Consider the following 10657-nt stretch of genomic DNA (forward strand, 5'->3'; position numbering starts at 1 on the left):
TACCGATAATATATATTTTTTGCACATATTTTTAATAAATTATTTATCTTATTTTTAAATCTAATATTTAATTAAATATATAATTTAAAATCTTGATATTTTCTAAACGCGTAAAGATAAAGTTATTCTGAATCATTTTTCTAATCAACTTTACTTTCTTGGCAAATAACTTAGGTTTTAATGTAACATGACCTACTACTATTTTTTTTTCCATGTGTTTTCTTGATCTCCAATTTATAAAAAATTTAATATTTTTTGTTTATGTTTTACTACCTTGGATGAAAAGAATATAAACATCCACTAATACGAAGGCGTAATGACAAATACCAAAAGTCTTAGGTTCAAGTAATGATTGTAATTTGTGACTAAAGTTTGGATTCGAGTTTTCCATGGTGGCGTGCAACCTTTAAATTTATGTTCATTGGGTCATCTTATGATACTTATAGCATCATAATCCAAAACTAAGATCAAATCGACACCCATAAATTTTGAGATGAATGGATGAAATTAAAGCTCAAGAATTTGAATATATAGTAAACAAAATATCAACATAGGGGTAAAATCATAATTTTATTATCATATGATAATTTTCATGGTTTTTTTATATCAACATAATGTATTTAACACAATTACACTAAAATATCAACACAGTTTTGTTGATATTTTTCATGCATTATATTGAAATTTTTTGATATATTTGTTGATTTATGAAAACTGATATTTTTTTTAATCAAATTTCATTATCCAAACGTTATCGGAACATATGCAATTGAGATTTCATTAGAATACTTACAAAATTAACTTTAATTTGATATACTGTTTATGAAAAATTAATTTTAATCGAGAGAGTTACATAAATTTAAGATTTTGAATAATTTTGAAGAGAGATGGTAGTTTGTTTTAATTAAGAATTGATATTAATAATCTTTTTAATTAACTTATTAATTATTTAACTTTAAATTATGATCATTTGATATTATTTTAATTACTAATTTTTTATTTAATGGCTAAAAATTAATCTTAATTTGAAATTTATGGCTACTAATAAAAATAAGATATAACATCCACTAAAATAGCTTCACGTGTTGCTTAAGACAGAGGAAGCCAATTGCATACCCTCTCGCAAGTGTTCTCGCACACTCCAGATTCCCGATTCGCCAACACACCATCCCCTCCCCAATTTTCCCTCCATTAACGAGCTTTTTAAGCAGCTCAAATTATTCCACTACCCAACCTCTTCCCCCTTCCCACACCGCTAAGCCGAAGCGGAGCCTAATTTAAGCCGGAATCAGTATTTTATTTTTAAGCAGCTCGAATTGTTTGCTGGTGGCGATCGCTCAAACTCGGTGAAAAAACCCACAAATTTGCCAAGGTACGGCACGTGATTTGCGCTTCATTTGTGTAGAATTGTGATTGATTTCTCCGTATGATTGGGCGTGGATTTGGTTAATTCTCGTTGTTGTTGTTTTGTTTTTGGGATTTGGGAACTAGGGTTTCGGTTTTAGAGTTGTGGGAATTCAGTCCAACATGTGTTTATTCATTCAGCTGTCGACTCGTGAAATATTCATGGTTTCGGTTTCTTGCGTATCTCGATATCCGTTAGCTTTTAAGCAGCGACTGTTATTTAATTGAATAATGATTTTTCGTTCTTTTAGTTATAATTGTTCATATTCGATGTTTCATTTATTTACCAGCTCAAATAAGCTATGAACTCTACAAAGGTCATATCAACTTTCCTGTTGTTGAATTATTTACGACTGCTGTGCTGCTTGTTGATATTTATGATTGTTTTGCTGCTTATAGCAAGTGAGCATAGCAACTTGATGGTGGGCTTAATTATTATACCCATTTGTTACAGTAAAAATAGTCCCTGGCAAGTAATGAGCTATCTCCATGTCAGCTGCTGATTCATGGATTCAGATTACCAGAAGTTTGGAAGAGGTAAGTATGTTATCTCTATGGTGCTTTATTTGAAATTTCAAACCAAATACATGCATAATGGAGTATAATAGCAATAACGTTTGTAGCTGAGTTGCAGCGACTTTTAGTTCTAGCATGGAATCATGCTGGTTTTGAGAATTTATGAGCCCTGATTGGCTGTTACAGTTACTGAGTAGCTTAGACTCAATGGTCCCTCATAAAATGCCAGATACTAATTCTGGATTCTGGATGGCAACTAGAATAGTCGATTCAAAAAGAGATTCAATCGTCACGCTTACAGATAACTAAATCTGTTTTTTCCTTATAATCTTTGGGCCAGTCATCAGGGGTTATGTGGTTAGCAAAGCAGATTTAATATTATAAGTGGATGTGTCAGAAAAACTAGAGCAAGAAGCACATTCTCCCGTACTGGCTTAAAAGCTTATCCGTTAAACCTTTTGTTTGTTGGAATCTTTTTATTCTGTAGATGGAAATAAAATTTGTGAGGTAGAAAAAGAGGATTATTGAGCTGGTTTTGACTTTGCAGACTTGTCATAATGATGACATTGGTGGTCCATTAGATAAAATTGGGTACTGTTTTTTCTTTATCTAGTGAGGCTCTTCTTGGTATGATGGAATGGAATGAGGTTGGAATGGAATGAATATACGAATCAAATGACAATTTCTTTGCATTTCCTTACAATTTCTTTGCATTTCCTTTGCATCTTCATTCCATTTCCTCCATCAGTCCGTCGTACCAAGCAAATGAATAGAATGGAAGTAGGAATCACAGTCCATTCCATCGTACCAAGAAGGGCTGACAGTTTAATGATGATATGAAAAGGAATAATAGAAGAGAGAAAAACTTGGCTAATATATTTTCCATAGAAATGACTTGGTAATATCTAATTCAGGAAATGTGGCTAAATTCTTTTAGCAGAATGCATTCACTTAAATCAAATTCATTTCACGGGTCCTGGTACTGAAATTTTACTTTGTTATTTAAAAAAAGGCCTGCCAACTTTTTAGTTGTTCTTTCAATCCAGTTTGATTCTAACCTCATCAACTATTTTTTTCATGCCTATCTTTCAATTCAGGGCCTAGAGAACTTACAGGTGCTGTGGATCTTATAAGTCACTACAAGTTGTTACCTCATTATGATTTCTTCTGCAAGAGGTCACTTCCTGTGCCAATAGCAGACACCCATTATCTTCACAATGTTGCCGGAGATACAGAAATCAGAAAGGGGGAGGGGATGCAATTGGGCCAGCTCATTCAGAATTCTTCTTTATCTAGAGAAACTAATACACGTATACAACCTTTTGACCTAGATGTTCTTAGGGAAGCCTTTCAGCTAAGGGAAACGGCTCTAGTTGATCTTCCTTCTGTGAGTTTATGTATATTGATATTACAACCTACTGTCAATTTATGACAGCACTTATATTATCTTTCAAAAGATTAATGTCATTTTTTGGAATTTTTGAGTTAGTCTTGTTATATTTGTAGTCTGAGAAGGGCACTCCCACCATTGCTGGGAAATCGAAGAACGAGTCTAAAGATAAAGAGAAGAAACATAAGAAGCATAAGGACAGAGATAAGGACAAGGACAGAGAGCACAAAAAGCACAAACATCGGCATAAAGATCGAAGCAAAGACAAGGACAAGGAGAAGAAAAAGGATAAAAGTGGTCATCATGATTCTGGAAATGACCACTCAAAAAGGCATCATGAGAAGGTTTGCATTATATGTCCTACTTGCTTGAATCTTTAACTAGCCTTTTCGTTTATTGCATTTATCTTGTTTCTTTAAATAAATTTTTCTTGTCATCTATCATTGGTTACCTTTGTTGAAAATTTCGTTATCATGTCTTCTTTTTTCACTGAATGTTATTTTCTGGTGGCAAGACATGTAAATATTGTTGAGTGTATTTATTAGAAATTTTACAGTTTATGCATTGAGTTTTATTTGGTTTGTACTTTTCTGGTAGCTATTAACTTATGATGCTCTTACTCATCACACCAATTACTTTCAGAAAAGGAAGCATGATGGAGATGAGGATGGCGGTGATATTCATAAACACAAGAAAAGTAAGGTATAAAAAAGACAACGATTAATCCTCAATTTCAAATTGACTCTTTTTTGCATGTGATTTTGATCTTCATCTTTACGTACCTTCCATTCATTTTCCTTGGACATCTTTCAAAACCATACATCACCCATTTGTAATTATGCAGCACAAGAGCTCAAAGATAGATGATATGGGAGCAATAAAGGTTGCAGGGTGAAAAATGGTGGTTGATCTTTAAATTTCTCATCAGATGTTGGAGTTGATAATAGAGGAATTCTTACTTAGTTATTTCAAGTTATCTAAGGTACATATTATTCACTTATTAGAGGCAGCTTATGTCTTTGCCTTGTTATACCTTGTGTTTTCATAGTATCTTTTAAACTAAACAGGCCTATCTTGTATAACTGAGTAGGTCAATATGGGGGGTGAGGGGTCTCAATAGTCCAATACAAACCAAATCACCAAACTTAGAAGTGTCTAATGTGCAAATGGAGAGATTAAAGAACCATTTTAGAAGAAATAAACATAGTCTGTCATAACACTGTCCACAATGATAATGAGAATGCTGAAAGCCATTGAATGATTTTAGATCATCTTGTATTTGATGCTTCACTCATTAGTACCACTACCATTATATGGAGATTTACATATAACATTCTGAAACTGCAGATAGTGTTAGATACAGTATGCATTTATTGTTACTTTACTATAAGGTGTGCACTGCTTCGTTTACATATATATGAATTTCTCTTTTCCGTGCAGAGCTTTATTTGGACTTACTAAAGATTGCCAAGAAGTGAATCCAAGGTAAAAAAAAAAATGGTGAAAATGGAATTCATCTGTGCCATAACAAGGCTCTTATATCTCTGTAACAATATTCAAAAGGATTTAATTTATTTCGTTTTAATCTTTTCTTGGGTTTGAAATTATTCAATAGCTATATGGCTTATTATTTTTCTTCATTTTCCTTCTTTTAGAAATCTCGGAAAAAAGGTTTTTAAGTAGTCTAATAGCTTGCAGATTTGGTAGTACTCCACATACTAATAACTAATAAGAATAGGCGGAGATAGGATTTACTGTATTCTAACCCTTAACTGCAGTAACTTATATAGATAGATTGCTTTTTTATATCGTTATTTTGTTGTGTAGCTAATACAACAATACTCAGCACTCCACACAGCAATTAACGTAGTACTATCATGCAATATGTAGAAATCCATCTAAAATGCTTACTATGATATTGCTGGATGCGTCCCTAATATTGCTGGATAGCGTGCCACGTGGCAACACGAGGTTGGTGTTACGTTGTCATTCTATGGGGGCACCCTAATGCTCCCCTGTGGCGATGTGTATCATTCAATGAGTTAAAGACGGATTAGAAATGCAAGCTTTTTGATGAGTAATTTAGAAGTTATAAATCAATGAATAAATGACAGTTAGTAGTTTTAAAAAAATACTTCATCCGTCCCACTTAAGATGACACGTTTTTTTTAGTTTGTCCCAACTAATATGATACATTTCCTTTTTTGGAAACTTTCTTTCTCCAATTAATACACTCAACCACTTTTTCTCACTCCTATTAAAATATTCAACTTTCTTTATCTCTCTACTTTAATATTTACACTTACATTTTCTCTCTCCAATTAAACACTTTAATCAATCACTCCTAAAATCTCGTGCCGGCTAAGAAATGTGTCATCTTAGCTGACACAGAGTGAGTAATAAAATAGCTTTCCTCTGTCCTATATTAATTTACTCGGTTTGAGTTTTAAAAGTTGTAATGGAAAGAAAACGGAAATAGTTAGTGGAAGGTTGTTATATTTTTATGTAGTACTCCTTCCGTCCCATTAAATATGCAATATTTAGGAATCGGTACGAGTTTTTGTGTAGTGTTTTATGAGTTAATGAAGAGAGAGTAAAATAAGATATGAAAAAGTAGAGATAGAGATGTTTCTATTTTAGAAAATGTTTCATTTTTAATAGGATAATTCAAAAAAGAAAACGTTTCATTTGTAATGGGATAGATGAAGTATTAGTTTTATAATAAAATGTGAGTGAAATTAATTTAGTGGAATTTAGACTATCTTCCTATGGAAACACAGAAAATATTCATTAAATTCCTAGAATCAGCACATGTCTACTAGAGATTCACTCCCTTAACAAGATAAACTCTCAAGTTAAAGAACATTAAAAAATTAAAAAATTATGAACTCACATAAATGCAACTATGAAGCCTATTTAGAATTTAAAATCGTAGATAGAGATATAAGTAAGAAAACGAAATAGATTAAGACATCTAATCATAAATGCAACTAAGAACCTATTTAGAATTTAAAATCATAGATAGAGATGTAAGTAAGAAAACGAAATAGATTAAGACATCCAATCCATAATTACATATTAGAGTAATGGAAAATCTCCTAAGGTGTACCATGGTCCATGGATATTCTATTTCATAAGGTGTACCATGGAAAATCACACCACTTAGGACAATAAAAAAATCATGCGTAACAATATAATACAAAATGGTAGTTGGTATAATTTGTAATCAATTTGTAATGTAGTCTACCTGTTGAAGTTGAGGGGTTGTCAAAGAGACAGGACAAATCTTAAAGATTGTTAAATGAAACATAAATTAAACTAGAAAACTACCAAGTTCAAATGACTTGAGACAAATTCACAAGAAGAATGGGAAGAATCATGGGGTCTGCACATTAGACTTATTTTCATCAGAAGACGGCCGGTTCTCGGAGTCTGACTGCCGGAGCTCCTCGATCATCCTAACGACCTCAGGCATCGTGGGGCGCAAGTCCGGCACCTTCGCAACGCAAGCCATGGCGATCTGCAGCATCTGCACCATCTCTTCCTCGATGTTCTGAAATCTCATGAGCTCGACGTCAAAGACCTCTGCCGTCCACTCCTCCCGGACGACGGACTGGACCCACCGGGGGAGATCGGCAATGTCGTCCCGCGTGGGAGACTGGATCGGCTGCTTCCCTGTCAGCATCTCGAGTAGGACCACTCCGAAGCTGTACACATCCGCTTTATGAGTGTACTTGCGTGTCTCGATTATCTCTGGGGCCCGGTACCCAGCCTGCCGCGACGCAGTAGCCGGGTAGTTCATGAGAGGGGCGAGGCCGAAATCAGACACGCAACCATCAAGATCATGGTTCAGGAGGACATTTGAGGACTTGATGTTTCCATGAGTGAATTTCGCGCCTCCAACAGCATGCGAGTGAGCGATCCCTCTCGCAGCACCGAGGGTTATCTTCACTCTTGAATCCCAATCCAGTGGAGCTCTCCCAGAAGCCTTGTTTCCTGTTTTAATAGGAATAGCATAAAAAGACTATGAGAAAATGTTGTGACTAAACATAACTATATCATATATGTATATAACCGTGAGAACTCTTACATTGAACCTATTAAGTAACTGCACTGAACTCTATATATATATATAGAGAGAGAGAGAGTACCATGTAGTAGACTTGCCAAGCTACTATTAGGATAGTAGTCATAGACCAAGAGCTTTTCATCCTTGGAGTAATAGTAAGCGCGTAAAGGGGCGACATTCGGGTGCTGTCCGACTCTCCCGACTAATTCCATTTGCTGTTCGAAGTCTTTCTTCCCCACGATGACCTCTTTCAGTCTCTTCACAACAACTGTGGTCGACTCCTCTAGCACTGCCTTGTAAGCAGTCCCAAAGCTACCCTTCCCCAGCACTTCAGCCGAGGCCCTCAACAAATCCTCGAGATCAAAGTTATATGAGCACCCTTCAAAGAAAACTAGCTTGTTTTTCTCTGGTTCTTGCACCCCGCTGCCAAACTCTTCACTTGGTTTCTCAGGTCTCCCGACACCCGAAGACTTGATCTTGGGAGAAGCGCCATCTTCGTTCTGTTTCCTCTTACAGCAGCACAGGAATAAAATCAGAGCAGTAAGAAATAGCAGTAATGCACCTCCCACTGCAATAGCAATTATAGCTCCCAACGAGAGTTTCTTTGTGGGAGTTTGTCTCCCCATAGCCGGAGTTGGACTAGTGGGGCTAGGGGGAGGTGGGGAAATAGGGAAGCAAGGATTGAGAGGCGGTCCACATAGAGAGTTTCCAATGAACGAAGAATTTGGAAACTTATCCAACGAAGATGGAATGCTGCCTTTGAATTGGTTGTAGCTTAGGTTGAGACGCTTGAGATGTGGAAGGTCGAGGTCAGGAATGGGTCCGAAGAGTGAATTGTTTTGAAGGCTCAATGCTGTAAGATGTGTCAGGTTCTCAAACGTGTGTGGAATGCCTCCGGTCAATGAATTGAATGAGAGATCCAAAACCGCAAGCTGAGGAGGGAGCGAAGATGGTATTTCGCCGGAGAAGTTGTTGTTTTGGAGGAAGACATAGCGGAGAGAAGGGAGATCAAGGACATCAGAAGGAAGGCTACCACTAAGGCTATTGGAACGAAAGCTTAGAACCCTCAAGTTGTTCAATTTCCCGATAGTGTCCGAGGGAATCGGACCAGTAAGTCCGATACCTGGAAGGCGTAGACCAACCACAGAATTGCCATCTGTGCTGCAATTGACTCCTGTCCACGATGTGCAGACAGGGGAACCAGCATTCCAGTTGAGCTTCCGGCCATGAGGTATGGCTGTCGAGAATGCCAGAAGGGCTCGACCGTCTGAGCTCAAGTCACCCCATGCCAGGGGAGAAAGAGCCACAATGATCAAGAGAGGGCATAGCGTTACATGGGAAGAGCAGCACTTCATTATAAAACTCCCCCAAGCATTCAAGCAGTCCGAGCAACAAACTTTTCCTGAAAGAAAAGCAAAATCAGTTTGTGAGTATCCATGTTAAGGTAAGCGAAGATGAAAGTAATGAAATCTGCAGTCAATCCAAGCTATAAATGTAAAGCAGCTCTCCGAGGAATCAAGAAACTAAAAGAACACAAGACAAACCCTTCTGCACAGAAGGCAGTGCACTAGTATCGAAGAGCATTACATGGTTATCAGTTATAAACACAGAGGTTCAAGGACATTAGAGTTACCATAATGATAATCACAACTTTTCCACAAAGGGCAGCATCTATATGATGCAGAACTTTCAAGTTTCAACTTGAGACATTATTACTTTCGCAGCTGATAAAAGGAAGATGTTGTCTTCGAGAGGCCAAACTCACAAGCACACATGAATGTTAACTAACTAGAAAGTTTCGAATTCCTCATTGTGGACTACTGGACTGGTCAATATGGTACTAGTAATAAAAGAACATTAGATGCTAGAATTTGACGTATCCACCACATCAAAGGCAAAGCATGCTGTTGAAAACACATCTCAACAAAAGAAGTTGTTGCTGGAGAGCTGGGAAGAAAAAAACAAGCTGATTTAAGGAAGAAAGTGGATTAGTAACTGCTGCTAGTGCCCAAAAAAGGAAGAGAAAAGGGGGAAAGTGTAGATTTTATCATTAACCATATTTTTACAATCTAAAACAACAAAATCCAACTCCCACATTTGCACATCCCATATCTTTAACACAAAAAAAGATACAAATAGTTTCTGTAGAGATAAGAGATCTCTGATGGCACGTTTAAATCACACAACAAAAGGGAATAAGTATAAAGACAGAATCCTATAGAACATTCTTGAAGAGAATCACAGACTAAAAGAAAAAGGGTTTTTTTTGGTGAATTGTGAAACAATGCAGTTCCAATCTATCTTCTTCACAATACAGTAATTCTAAGATTGTGAATTGCAGCAAAAAAGATGGACCAATTCAGTAATTGTTTAAGCAAAATAGAACTAATATTGCAACCTCTGAGAAAAGTACAAGTATGTCTGAGTCAGATCTGCCACTAAACATCCTTGCCGATAACTAACCAAATTTGCAAGAAACACACACACACACACACACAGTTTGTGAGAAAGGGGTTTTGCAAGACTACCTCGAAGCATGCCGAGAAAAAACAGAATCTTCAGCCAGTAATGTTGAAGAGGACGAATGCTGAGCTTGGGAGTAAAAACCTGATCTTTTTCTTCCAAACTTCAAACCGAAACTGAGGAATGCTGCAGAGAGAGAAAATTGGAGCTTACTGGCTGAAGAAGCAGCATTTGCAACTGCATTCTAGGCAAGAATTCACACCATCGAATTCGAAGATCTGTGTTTTATTTTTTCATTTTTTTTGGTGTGTGTTGGCGAGTGAGCTGGAAATGGTTAAAGGAAAATTGAAGAGAGGAAGAGGGAGAGAGAGTGAGGTGGTCATGACTTGAGTCAGTGATGAAGTGAGTACATTTCATATTTGATTTATTTAATCAAAACATTTTTAATATAAATGTCATTAGATGAACTAAAATTTGTATGGTAGTACAATCCATTATCCAATATTATTATTGTGATCTATACTTTATTTGATTTCGGCAACTCAATATAAATTAGATATATCTAACAACACTAATCAAGACAAACATTTTTTTGAAAACATTAAGATAAATTTGCAAAGGTGTGTTTGTTAGGTATAAAGGGGATAAACCAATAAAAAAATACTAATGTCGAATGTGACATGAATTGAAATAAATATTTAAGCAGCGTATTGCATGGAAAATGACTTTTCTATTTATTTAATTTCAGGACTACTAATTAACCCAACATAATTGGATTATCAACCCATTCCACTTCGAATGAGTAAGGGAAGTTT

At 36.1% G+C, this 10657-nt stretch overlaps 2 protein-coding genes across 4 annotated transcripts; one reads left to right on the forward strand and one right to left on the reverse strand.

The window, feature by feature from the left end:
* Window positions 1-1109: 1109 nt before the first annotated feature.
* Window positions 1110-4950, forward strand: LOC125208976 (mediator of RNA polymerase II transcription subunit 19a-like). 3 transcript variants are annotated; one of them, XR_007174277.1, is made up of 7 exons: window positions 1113-1372; window positions 1859-1941; window positions 3018-3307; window positions 3427-3654; window positions 3953-4012; window positions 4155-4292; window positions 4751-4950. XR_007174277.1 is itself a non-coding variant. In XM_048108527.1 (6 exons), the coding sequence occupies exons 2-6, from the start codon at window positions 1911-1913 to the stop codon at window positions 4769-4771; spliced, it is 630 nt and encodes a 209-aa protein (XP_047964484.1). In that variant the 5' UTR covers window positions 1110-1372; window positions 1859-1910; the 3' UTR covers window positions 4772-4950. The 3 variants fall into 3 exon arrangements, 2 of the variants coding, with proteins under 2 accessions (XP_047964484.1, XP_047964483.1); XM_048108527.1 differs by lacking the exon at window positions 4155-4292 and having other exon boundaries at window positions 1110-1372; XM_048108526.1 differs by lacking the exon at window positions 4751-4950 and having other exon boundaries at window positions 1112-1372; window positions 4155-4374.
* Window positions 4951-6504: 1554 nt separating this feature from the next.
* On the reverse strand, window positions 6505-10232 carry LOC125215620 (probable inactive receptor kinase At5g58300). Its single transcript, XM_048117090.1, has 3 exons — window positions 9908-10232; window positions 7462-8781; window positions 6505-7306 (listed from the first exon to the last, which is right to left on the reverse strand). The coding sequence occupies exons 1-3, from the start codon at window positions 9915-9917 to the stop codon at window positions 6687-6689; spliced, it is 1950 nt and encodes a 649-aa protein (XP_047973047.1). The 5' UTR covers window positions 9918-10232; the 3' UTR covers window positions 6505-6686.
* Window positions 10233-10657: the final 425 nt, after the last annotated feature.

The sequence above is a fragment of the Salvia hispanica genome, chromosome 3 (genome assembly GCF_023119035.1).
Source record: "Salvia hispanica cultivar TCC Black 2014 chromosome 3, UniMelb_Shisp_WGS_1.0, whole genome shotgun sequence".
NCBI lineage: Eukaryota > Viridiplantae > Streptophyta > Magnoliopsida > Lamiales > Lamiaceae > Salvia > Salvia hispanica.

Excerpts from the sequence above, each read along its gene's own strand:
- LOC125208976 (XM_048108526.1), top strand. The coding sequence starts at position 1,911 with ATGGATTCAGATTACCAGAAGTTTGGAAGAG. Across the intron at positions 1,942-3,017 it reads TTACCAGAAGTTTGGAAGAG|GGCCTAGAGAACTTACAGGT; the intron begins GTAAGTATGTTA and ends CTTTCAATTCAG. Across the intron at positions 3,655-3,952 it reads CAAAAAGGCATCATGAGAAG|AAAAGGAAGCATGATGGAGA; the intron begins GTTTGCATTATA and ends AATTACTTTCAG.
- LOC125215620 (XM_048117090.1), bottom strand. Across the intron at positions 7,307-7,461 it reads CTTGGCAAGTCTACTACATG|GAAACAAGGCTTCTGGGAGA; the intron begins GTACTCTCTCTC and ends CTATTAAAACAG.